Below are 12,989 nucleotides of genomic sequence, written 5' to 3' on the forward strand. Positions count from 1 at the left end.
ACATATTTAATGATGTGCAATAAAGGTAAAGGCTAAACAGCAGTAACGAATAATGAGTTCCCTCAAATGCTACACTGTAATTTTATTTAAAATTCTATGATTGATCTACAATTCAAAATAATCTAGACAAGGGAGGTATTTTGCTTGCAGTGAATCAAATAATGGACATGTTTAAAAATAAATCAGTTTTATTTCATGTCACATTTCAGCCTCTCTGAATACGACCTTGACATTCATATCACCACATTCATTCTGTCAACTGGACAGCAAAAATTCCACCTCAGAAAGATGCTTCAAACACGAATCACTTATTAGAGGTGCAGATCCCTGAAGACATGGCCAAAAAGATTTCCCAGAATATAAAACAAGCAGAACAATATTTAAACAGACTTGATGTGTAATACAGATCCGCTGGGAAAATTATCAATGACTGAGAGGTACTGACAGTATGATGAAGAGATACTGACAGAATGACACATGACACAGGTTTGGAGGAGTCGGTCTCAGGTAAGGATCTCATTGAACTCATTGAGGCTGGATGGTTGAAAGGTTAAAAATAAATGTCAATAAATAACATTATGCAATAATAAATATGGTCATAAATGTTTCTTAGTTTTGTTAAAGCAGCACCACAACCCTAATTCTCCTCTTCATGTCCCATTTTTTCTGATGTCACTTCATCTCCTTTCACCTCTTCCTCCTCCCCTTCATACACATCCTCATCAGAGTCCCCAAACGTGTGTTCCTGCATGTGTGTGAAGGTGTGTGAACGTGCAGCCACCTGAGCAGCAAGAGCCAAGCTAAAGCTTATGGCCTCCGCCCCATGCAGTTCCGTCAGCCTGTCCATCACAGTCATGGCGGGGATTGATTGTGAGGCGGGGTGGGGTGAATCCCCAGCCACGCCCCCACCTGACACTCCATCATACTGGAAAAGCTGCACCTCTCCGTTCTCTCGCTCCCTCCCAGTGTCCTCAGGACCAGGGGCAGCAGTGTCAGACGACCCACAGATAAATTCAGTCACGTTATCATTTTCCTCCAGGTGACTGCTCCTCCCCATGTCATTCATCTGGTCGTCTTCATCGTTCCGCTCTTCTGAGGTGAGCTTGGCTGGATTTGGTTCTGTGGAATCTGCTTGTTCCTGGTGTTCTGATGCTTCTTCGGCAGTGGGCTTCACAGCAGCTACAAGAGAGAACATCCAAGAGACACTAATTAATTTAAATAATTTTACATTTTTCACAAGGGTGTGGAAAGGTCACAGAAGAAAATGGAATTGATAATTGATCTAATTAGGGATGCACCTTGGCAACTTCCAATTTCCGTTTTTTTTCATGAAAAAAAATCATTGAAAATATTAATAGATAAATACATTTTCAATAATAAGTGCAGCAAGAGCAAGTGAAAAGCTGGTCCCCTTTTTTGTTTGAATTGTTGAATTGCAATGAAACACGCAGGAGAGAGGCGGGAGTTTCTGTGCAAGCGCATGAGAGGTGTTGAATACCATACTGTACAGTGTTATACTGCTGTTGTGAAGCACTTTCAACTTTGTATTTTTTGCATTATCGTTCCAAAGAATGGTTAAAAATGTCACATTAGATAATGTAAACTAACAGTCTAACTAAAACCAACAATAAGGAACACACAATGTGACTCTGTGAAAAATCTTAAGTCAGTGCCTCACACACATATTGATAAAATAAGGTGCCTATCCCAAACTTACATGTCATCTGATCCCTGTGATCTGTATCCACATTTTAAAATGTATTTGTAATGTAATGTAATATCATCACCATTCAATGTAGCATTCAAATAGTAAGAAACAAAATCAGTCAAAACATGTCAAATCATCTAAGAGACATTAATAAAATCTGCTATATTATTTAGGAGTGAAGCCTAGTAATGAAGCCCAGAAATCAAAAACACAACTCTGGTACCAAGAACATATATTCATTGTTCAAATGTCAATGTATTTTGTAGGCTGTGGGGTTATCACAAGTCCCTGCATTGAAATTGTGGCAGATATTGATTTATCAGCAAATATCAATTGTCTGGCGAAGTGATCCAATTTAACACCGTTGTGACTAAAATCCACAAAATGCACTGAAATGAAATCCTTTTGAATGCCTACCGCACAAAAGAGAGCTCTACACACTCTAACTCGTGGATATGTTGCCAGTGAATCTGAAGCTTCATGTAGACTAATGACTTGCTATGGATTTTTTTTCCGTAAAAGTGGAACTGGGGTAGCTGTTTTGGTGTGTGTATGTGTGTGCGTGCCTGTAATACCTTGCTCATTAAAAAGCAGGACCTGACGTTTGTGCCTCTCCTGCTCCGACGCTCGGAATCCCAGTACTGATTTGAGCTCAAGCAAGACACGCTTGGACTCCTCTGCCCCTTGACGCAACTTCTCCCGTTCCCAGGGTGAATGCAGCCCACACAAATCTGGCTCGGAGTCTGAATCAGACACGTATGCTTCCAACTCCTGAACAATGAAAGAAAACAACAGCCATCCAGGACATTTCACACTATGCCAGCATTAATAAGCATGTATTCATACAGAAATGCACATCACAGAAATAGAAATACACATTACACACTAACTAATACACACTTATACATACTTGCTCCTCTGGGACAGGATCACTGTCATGTATCAAAGTAACAGGATGAACGGGAGGTGGAAGTACAGTGGGTGGAGCTTCCTCTGAAGAATCTGGAGTGCCTAAAGTGTCCATCACACACACACATTGAAAAATATTTTTTTTTTTAATCAAAGGTAGACATGGACATACAATATGTAATGTTAAACTGTACAACCAGTGATCACGTACCATAATTCTGGGAATAACAACTATACTACATTTAAACATACAGCAGCTGTCTCCTGACATACCACTAGAGAGAGCCATATCACCACAGTTTGAGAACAAACATACATTTACACACCTGTGCAATTGGTGGCCCGGTTGATCATTTTGTCAACTTGCGCAAGTGTATCATCCCACAAACTGCCACTGGCCTGCATGTGTGGATGTAGCAACCGGAGACGTTCTTGCAGTTCCTGATAACCGGTGACCGTCACTGAAACAGTCTCCTGAGCTACCATGAGCTTTTCAAGGTCATCTTCCAAAATGATCATCCTAAAGGAGAAACACAGAACGTTTTCTCATGAGAGTTTATAACATGGTAATACTGAAGAGTGGCTGTAATTTGGATACCCAGTTGCATATGCAAGATCAATGCATAAACTATATTTATATAAGCAAACTTTATTTCCATAAATGGTCCGCTTTTGTTTCTCAAATGAAAAGTCAAGTTAAATTTTTTTATTTTTTTATACCTGGCTGAACAGACTGCTGGGAGTGACAATATCTTGTGAGACTGTCTTATAGTCACAATGTTATGTGGCCAGCTTCTTTTGAATGATATTGTAACAGCAGCATCAAATGACACAAGATACTAATTATTTTTTTTTATTGTTTGAATATCCATTAATAAATATTAAAAGGCGACCTGTGCTATAATTGCAATACCACGCTATATATAGTAAACGATAAGTACTTTTGCGTAATACTGACCAGCACTGTGTGTACATGTCTGCATTCAGGCAGGTGATACCTACTCATTAAGAATGGTCTTCAGATGCAGCTGCAGGCTGTGCACCGATGCATGGAGTGTATTGAGCTCATGGCATTTCTGTTGTTTGTGTGAGTGTATTCGGCTGCTCTGCGACTGCAGCTGTGTCTCGAAATAACGATGAAAGTCATAGCTCCGCTGCAGATCGCCCAGGCAACTGGCTAGGGTGTGATGAAGGGGGCCGGTCACTGTGGCGATGGCTTGGTGTATGATGAGACGGGAGTCTTGCTCTTGTCGCCCTGGTGACAGCAACAGAGCCAGACGTCTGAAGAACTCTGAGCTCTGCCCAACCCACAGCTGAAACAGCATCTGAAAAACAGGGAAGGTAAAACAGGAGGAGAGAGAATTTGTATGAATCTGTGACTTTTAATTAAATGAAACAAAGTTTTTTGTGTGGTCACCTTGAGTGCAGGCAAACTGTAGTCATCGGTCAGCTCTTGCACCTGTTCCTCACTCAGATGCTCCGCCCCCAGGCCTAGCCCCAGCTCTTTGATTGGCACAGTGGATACATAATTCACCACATTATCCATCTCAGAGTTTAGAGGGAACGTAACTGAACAATAGAGTTAAGGTGAAGACACAGATTTGAGATAATCAGAAAATAATTTAGTATGAGACCATCCACGTGGCAGTAGTGTTGTTTTCGTCAATCTTGTGACAAACCTTTATGACGTGACTGAAATGAGAAGAGACTCAATGTAAATGCTGGTCATGTGGCGATAACCATAACGAAATAGATCATGTAATATTGTTGACTAATAAAAATGAGTCAAAGTTTTTTTACCAAATAAAATCTATACTAAAATGTATAGATTTTAGTCGACTGAAACTTCACTAAAATGAATATGGAAGAAAAAAAAAAAAAGACTAAAGTGACCGCTTGACGCAAAGACTAAACTATAGACAGGTCACCAAAAAGAACTATACGTTGCATTGACAAGCTTGGAAGTTGCTATAGTGTATACGGCGAGCTTATGCATAGGTTCACATGAAAAAATGACATGCAAACAGAATCTATTACCAAAATAAGGATATGACTTCAGCATGATGCAGGTAGCCAGACGTGATGCTCGGAACACAGAGCGCAGGCTCTGATAGGCTACCTTCCGTAAACCAATCAGCTGCTGGGCTCGTGGGGACCCTGCCCTGTTGAAGGGACACGCTGCGCTTACCCTGTCGAGTAAACTTAACAAGTGAAACGTGATTCAACTGTGCAGATGTCCCAGAACCAAAGAGAACACACAAATTACACATCATTAAATATCTAATATGCATAACAGATACGTTCAAAAACACATGAATGGTCAAAGAAAGTTGTATTTAGTACTGGGAGACTAGACATTTTCACACTCGAACTAGACTGCTGGACCACCATTTACAGTTATTTTGTCCTAAAACCCCCCCCAAAAAAACAAGTATGTCACTGTAGTTGTAATTACAATTATTGTAATTTCCAAAACATAATAGGATCTTCAAACAAGCACTTGAATGCAGCATAGGCCACATCATTTAATAGATGACAAACCAGATAGAATCAGTGTTTCTGACTGTGATAATAAAAAAAAACAAAAAAATACTTTTCTGAAGAGTAAGAGTACATTATTGTAAGATTGGGTATTTTTGCTCCCGGCTCTCCCTGGACGCTTGTTCAGTTTGTAATGGCAGGACAGTAAACCAAGTGATGACTGCTTGTGTAATATGGGTGAGATGTGGGAAGGTATCATGGGTATTGTAGTCTATGAGGTGCCAAGTTACAAGAAAACAAATGAAAGGGGCAGCCACTTGTCACAAAAAGAAAAAGTTATTTAATGTTGTCTGCACCTTAGGTGACATCTGTGTGTGGAAATGTGTCCCAGTGCACACTTACAGGGTGAATCCACGGTATATGACCTCGGTCTCCTGCACCAAACGAAGCGCCTTCCGGCACATGCTGGTCAGCGTCCGGCTGTCGGTCACCAGTTTCTCGATGCACACTGCCTGCTCCCATACGCACGTCTGCTTCTGTGCTCGGCACCACAGAACACAGCTGCAGAAGAGCAGGCACACACACAACACACCCCCCAGCAGTGGAGCTCCGCTGTCATCACCAGCACACCATACTGCGCTCAACACAGCTAGAAGAAGCACCAGCACTGATACGTCCCTGTAAAGAGGAAAAACACACCACAGATACACAACATGAGAGCTTGTGTACAACGAGTTGTCTTAACCATTTTTACACCTATACTGTTAGGAGACAGTGCTTATATAATTCTGTAAAATTACACTATACTCACTAGAATTAAATCATGCCCACATTCTGGAAAATTGACGTTGCTTATGTGTACTGTAGCTAAAATATCAGCCTCTTTCACAGGTATTTGTGTGTGTACTGTGTGATTGTGTCTGTGGCACTACCAGATTGTAGGCTTGGAAAGGAAGCATGGTCTGGGGAGTGCGGTGTCAGCTCTGGGACAGGCAGAAGTAGTGGATCCCAGAGAGAGTATGCTGGGGTCGAGGAGCTCTATCAACTCGATGTCCTCCTGCAGCAACACGTCCTGGGACAGCACACAGCATAGAGCATAGCGCCGAAACTCAGAGTCCTGCAAAACACACACACACACAAGTTGAAATCCCATTTTCGTGCCTTGTCACTCAAGTCTTTTTTTTACTTTCAGCTGCCATATGAATCCACCCAATGTTGACACCTTGGACGTTAAATGGTAAAGGAATTTTCAATGGTTTAAAATGTACACCGTATGGTTGTACGTGATATTGTCACAGTGTATTACTTGGTGCCGGTCCCAAGCCAGGGCAAATGGGGAGGGTTGCGTTATAGCATGTCATCGGTAGCTCTATGCGGTATGTTACATTTTGGTTAAATCCACAGGGCCAGCTCAAGAACTCAAGCTTGTACACGTGCGACCGAGACAGAGATATATATTTTCGATTCATTGCACAGGTAACTCTTACCAATCGCTGATCGTGCTGTAGTGTGGCGTTGCCGTGGTAAAACTGGCTGAGGCGATGCAGGCCTTCGGCAAGTTTGCGAGCCCAGTTCCCCTATAACACAGAGGTGTTCTAAACATGGTCACCATGCTGCTCTTCATGCCTGTAGGTGTCAAACATGTATTGAACTTGACTTCACAGAGTCATTAAATCCACAATGCAGGGCTGTCTGTGTCCCGCTTAGTCAGACAAATATTCAAATGAACCCCCAACACACACACACACACACACACACACACACACACACACACACACACACAGCACTGTGACTTAAATCCATAAATTCTGTCTAGCAAAACTAGCTTTTAACACAGTTTTACCAAAATAGTGGGTACACACACAAACACACATACAAATAAACACACACAGACACTCTCTCTCTCTCTCTCTCTCTCTCTCTCACACACACAGACACTCCAGTACACCTTTTTTTCTACGTATTCAGTATTCTGCTGGTGCAACACTGGGAATGTTCCTGGTGCTTTGTGTGTGAGGCTCTGGGGTAAACAGATAAAAAAAAAAAAGGGGGACACGGGAGAGGGAGAGAGAAAGAGAGGAAGCAGGGAGGGAGGGAGAGACGCTGTACTCATCATGAAAGTGTGTACGGCTGCGTGTTCTTAAAGCTACTGCACTCTATGCAGTCTTGAAGTTACTGAGTGTCTGAGTCCCTTCATTCGGGTGTGGGCTCAATCAGCCGCAAACTTGAACGGGACTAAAAAATTGTGGAAAGTCAGTGTGAGAATTGTTTGCTACAATATTACAATGTTGTTCCATCCACCACTCCTTTCTTTCCAAGGCCAATTAATACATTTGCTATAAAATATAATTTTTGTGGCTATTGGGTTTTAATGTTTTTAACTATTATTCAGACATTTTCTAATAAAAACATCCTGGTTTAAAACTAGCTGTTAAATTACAGGTCTTTGTTGTAACTTGAAGGGAAACTGGAAATCCATTCCATAAACCTAGGCTTTGTTTCTCCTCCATTTTATATCGAGCATTGCTGAATCTTGGCTGAAGTAGCTTGTTTTATACGTATAGGTTTGCTAGGGGGCCACACAGTGGTGTGGTGGGTGGTTATTCAACTTTAAATATTAATTGTTGCTCTCATTCTCACACTCAGACACTCACAGTCCAAAACCACAGAATCCAGAGCCCATCATGGAACATTGGCCGCAGGGTGGGAACTCACACAGGGCAGGGCGCCAACCCGCTGCCGCTCGTCTGCCAACTTCGCCCTCTTATCCACATTAGTTTTACAGAAGCCACAACATTTTTTTTTGCTGCTTAAACCTCTTGTTAAGTTCATCAATCATAAGTCCATAGGCTATGAAGTTAGAAGTCAGGATATGCTTCGTCTGATATTGATCAATTAATAATGAACAGACAAAGCCTAGCAAATCAAAGTAGTTCATCAATAACAATCATTAGTCCTTGCAAACTGGCCTTGAATATATTGGTGTTTCTCAGTGCAGACGTACACAGTGGATCCGGATCCTATTTACATTTCAGACCCATCAGAAATCTTTTAAAAGCAGCCACATTGCAGCTACTCACCTTTTGATGGGACAGGACATCCTGTAAACGCTTCCCTTCTTCTCCTGCTCTGTCATCCTCCTGAGATACTAGTGCACACGTCTCAAAATCAGTGTGTCCTAGATCCTGCAGGTACTGAAACAGAGGCGAGTTCTGGTAGGAGAGAGAATGAGAAAGAGACGTGGTAACTAGAACACATCCTTAATGCCTAGAACTTTGAAATGGCTCCTACGTATCTGGCCACGCCCTGAAATGTTTCATCAATTCACCTATCCACAGAATACAGGATCAACTCCTGGATATGGCCTCAGTTCATTACAAGCTAAACATACACACACACACACACACACACACACACACACAAACAGACATTTCACATATACGGCATTTGTCAGACCCTTATACAGAGCGACTTACAGGGACAGTCCCCCTGGAGACACACAGGGTTAAGTTTCTTGCTCAGGCACACAATGGTACTAAGTGGGGTTTAAAACTGGGACGTCGAGTGTGTTACCCACTAGGCAACTACCACCGCTCCCAAACAGGGAGACGGTAAAATATAGTCTTGTAAGAGATTTTCTCATTTTGTCAAGCAATACGTGACAAAAATGTGGATTGTCAGCGTAATAAGATAAAGTTTGTTTATCTACATGCTGGTTCTCATCCGCCCTGTGTATCACATGGCTGGGTAGAAAAAAGCGGAGTTACAACCCAAATTCCGGAAAAGTTGTTGATATTATAAACTGAAACTAAAAGACGTCCAAATCACATTAACCAATATCTTATTCACAACCAAATACAAATTACATCTCACATTTTTAACCTTCAATTTTACAATTGTATGCAAAACATGAACTCAATTGAAATTTTGATGCTTGCTTTATGTCTCAAAATAGTTGGCACAGTGGCATGTTTATCACTGTATAACATTTCCAGACATCAAGGGCATCAAGGTTTTAAGTGTCTGGAGATTTAATGTAATTTTTTTTGTTTAATGATTCACCAAATGTGTCTATATGGGTAAAAGATCTAGACTGCAGGCCTATTCAGCACTCTTCTCAGACAGCCATGCAGTATTAACACTTGTACTCCTCCATACCATCAAAGATACCGGCTTTTGAACGGAACGCTGATAACATGGTCTCCCTACTCTTTAGTCCAGAGGACACGCCGTCCGTCATTAACAAAAAGAACATCAAATTTGGACTGAACAGAGAACATCCCACTTCAAAAATTGGCCCACAGGACATGATGCCACTTCTGGACCATGTTCAAATATGAAAGTGAAGTGATTGAAGAAATATGGCTTCCTTTTGGCATGATATGGCATCTGCAGAAGTCACGATGGATTGTGCTTACAGTGCATCAAACTTGAAATGAGCTCATTTAGTGGATAAGGGTAGGAACATTTGTTATGTTGTTCTGTTTTTAATAAAAGTTTGGCTCGTGTGACTTGAAAGTCTTTCAGTTTTCATTTTTACCAGGTCGAAATCAGTATCACAAACTTGCAGTTTTTAGGCAGTGGTCTAAGTTACTTTATCTATGCAATGCTAAAGCGCTTGCCGCATAATTGTTCCTGTCACCCAGAACACTCAGTTCGTGTGTTCAGAGAGGAGCCCATGACTGTGCTTGTCAATACGTCAATTACGCAAAGACCTGGAATCCAGACCATGTTTTCAGTTCTACCAGGTAGTCACTGGTTCTGATTGGACCTGTCGAAGTAGAGGAAAGCTGGAAAACCAGCAGTACTTGGACCTTGAAGGCTGTGAATTAACAAACACTGTCATAAATATTTAACTGCTGTGGCCACTTAAGGTACTTAAAAAAATCTGGGTTCTTCAGTAACTATTTCTTGCTCAGCAGTTTCACGCAAAATGCCAAAAACAAAAACGCCCAATCTGGCAACACAGCGAATACGACTCCTGACTCCTCCCATGTTAACCTCAGATTTCTGTCCTCTTAATAAAACCTGTTCAGGGCGCCATCAGTGATAGTCACAAACGTGATTTCTGTTATAATCGTCTCAGGACCACTACCAAACCAAACATGCAGACACATTGAAGAATTGTGATTGACACACTGGTGTATCAGATATTCCTGATGCCATCCAATGCACAATGCCTTCTATAGCAGTTTATTTGCCATTCCCCATGCCCTCATGGTTTTGCAATATAACTGACTGTAAGTCACTCTACAGGGTGGGCCATTTATATGGATACACCTTAATAAAATGGGAATGGTTGGTGACATTGAACACATTTTATAAGTGGTCAGAAACTTGTAAATAACTCATGAAAGAATAGTTAAGTTTAAACCAAGCATACCATTTTTTTCTTGTGAAATTACCAATAAATTTGATGTGTCACATGACCCTCTTCCTATTGAAAAAACAAAAGTTGGATCCAAGATGTCCGACTTCAAAATGGCCACTATGGTCACCACCCATCTTGAAAAGCTTGAAACAAACAGGACGTTAATATCACCAACCATTCCCATTTTATTAAGGTGTATCCATATAAATGGCCCACCCTGTAGATCTGCTCAATGCAAATGCAAATGTAAATATGGATTTGAAAAACAAAATAAATGTTCTGTCTGCTGAGCAGCATTTCGCCGTCAAGGTAACAGCCTAAAATAAGACATGCAAAAAGAAAGAGAAAGCATAACACCTGTCAACATTTTTTTACTAATACAAATGGGAGTATCACAACCGGAACAGAGCTGCGGCGGTTTATAATATCCACCCCTACCTCAGTTTGTCACTCTGGAACCCGCACTGCGCACATTATGATGCATTCCACAACAAATACAAACAGTGGACACGCACATCGCAACATTTAACACAGTGTTCTCCTGTCCCCAACTCGTCTCCTTACCTCTCTGCCACCGCACATGCCTCTGACGGGCCTGTAAAACAACATCGTCCCGACTGAACCTTCATCCAGAGTTCCTGAGCACTCCCTTTCCGACCAGGTCCAAAACAATGCTCCAGATTATCATTCCAATTGGATTTCAGTAAAGCGCTTAACTTCATTACTCAATACTTTAGCATTGACCAACGCACAACCTTCTAACAATCAATAAAAACATTTCAAAAAGTGCACACACACAAAATAATACAATGCTAAAGGCAAATCCAGACACCCGTGTCTGGCGTGAAAACTATGTGATATAGAATATTATATTTTCCAATAGTCTCACACTAAAAGCATATGACTGCTCCCAACACAGTATTGCAGAGATACTGTCACTCGGCAGCAATCTAACATTTGCAAAATCCTAACCGGGATTCATGAATATGAATCATCCTCTTTAGCCAAAGTGAAGTGATTGTCATTGTGAAACACTGCAGCACAGCACATGGTGACACAACGAAATGTGTCCCCTGCTTTTAACCATCACCCTTGGTGAGCAGCGAGCAGCCATGACAGGCACCTGGGGAGCGTGTGGAGATGGTGCTTTGCTCAGTGGCATCTTGGTGGATTGGGATTTGAACCGGCAACCCTTCGATTACGGGGCCGCTTCCTTAACCACTAGGCCACCACTGCCCCTAAAATTTGATGATGGGCCAGCAGCTAGAACGGAGATGGTTTAATATTTTGCCGTTTGGTATACACATCATAGGCTCAGCATATAGGTATTGGGATATGTTGTTTTTACCCAGAAGTAATTGTCTTTTTTTTTTTTTTTTTTGGTAATGTCGTGTATGGGTGGTAGTAGCCTAGTGGGTATCACACTCGCCTATGAGCCAGAAGACCCAGGTTCAAACCCCACTTACTACAACTGTGTCCTTGACAAGACACTTAACCCTGAGTTGTTCCAGGGGGGAACTGTCCGTGTAACTACTGATTGTAAGTCGCTCTGGATAAGGGCGTCTGATAAATGCTGTAAATGTAAACTTTATATGTAAACGTACAGTGTAAATGTACACTTTATCCAGAGTGACATACAATCAGTAGTTACAGGGACAGTCCCCCCCTGGAGAGGCGGGTGTGTTACCCACTAGGCTACTACCACCCTACAACACTTATAAGTCGAAACTTTAAGTTTGCGTTGAAACTTATAAGTGCTGAATTACTGTTGTGACAAATTGTGAAGCAGCGAATGCCCATACAGATTAGTAGAAAAGGCGCCCAGAACATTTTACTGACATTTAAATCTATTGTATGTAAAGTTTCTGTACACATATAATATACGGGATTTGATATTGGAGAAGCAGTGGTTTTTGTATGACAAGACCCATACGCACTCTTACACATACAGCCCCAAATCTGGAATTTTTAATAGAAACGTGTGTCGTTTTTTTCTGTTTTCCAGGTGTGCTCAGACCAGCACTTTCCTTCCCGAACATTCAGCCTGCACGGTTCCACTCTTCAACGTAACGACCACATACATGCTTGCAGCACCTTCTACTACACTCCAAATTCTTTTATTTTACCACACAGACACCGCTATTTCTGCATTACCCTGAAAAATAAATAATATGTCAAATGTATTTTGACGAAAATTTCTGCTAGCAACAGCTACCACGCAAGCGCAAAGGGGCAGTTTTATCCGGCGTGTGGAGACGGAACATGAGCATCCAGCCAGACACGCAGTTGCTCGAAAGCGTTTAAAAGGCCGACCTCGTACACCACGTCTTCATCGAACTCCTCAGTCATCGCTCTCCGCCATGCACTCCCGCGTCGCGCATTGTGGGGTCGCAGCCAGAAGGGGCAGGAAGTGCGGCGGGCGTTCCGATGCGCGGCAGACTACATGTCCCGCGATGCAACGCGAACCCGGCGAAGGAGTCACGTGGCCGCGGGCCGCGGCGAGGAGAGCTAACAGCGCCC

General features: G+C 42.0%; 1 protein-coding gene across 4 annotated transcripts; it reads right to left on the reverse strand.

The window, feature by feature from the left end:
* Nucleotides 1-170: 170 nt before the first annotated feature.
* vezt (vezatin, adherens junctions transmembrane protein) lies at nt 171-12,931 on the reverse strand. 4 transcript variants are annotated; one of them, XM_028954486.1, is made up of 12 exons: nt 12,783-12,931; nt 8,179-8,310; nt 6,586-6,675; nt 6,031-6,215; nt 5,501-5,776; nt 4,669-4,806; nt 4,035-4,182; nt 3,620-3,942; nt 2,944-3,137; nt 2,619-2,719; nt 2,284-2,479; nt 171-1,179 (listed from the first exon to the last, which is right to left on the reverse strand). In XM_028954486.1, the coding sequence occupies exons 1-12, from the start codon at nt 12,816-12,818 to the stop codon at nt 638-640; spliced, it is 2,361 nt and encodes a 786-aa protein (XP_028810319.1). In that variant the 5' UTR covers nt 12,819-12,931; the 3' UTR covers nt 171-637. The 4 variants fall into 4 exon arrangements, with proteins under 4 accessions (XP_028810319.1, XP_028810317.1, XP_028810318.1 ...); XM_028954484.1 differs by having other exon boundaries at nt 4,669-4,818; XM_028954485.1 differs by lacking the exon at nt 12,783-12,931 and adding an exon at nt 11,034-11,086.
* Nucleotides 12,932-12,989: the final 58 nt, after the last annotated feature.

Source organism: Denticeps clupeoides, chromosome 15 (assembly GCF_900700375.1).
Source record: "Denticeps clupeoides chromosome 15, fDenClu1.1, whole genome shotgun sequence".
Lineage (NCBI taxonomy): Eukaryota > Metazoa > Chordata > Actinopteri > Clupeiformes > Denticipitidae > Denticeps > Denticeps clupeoides.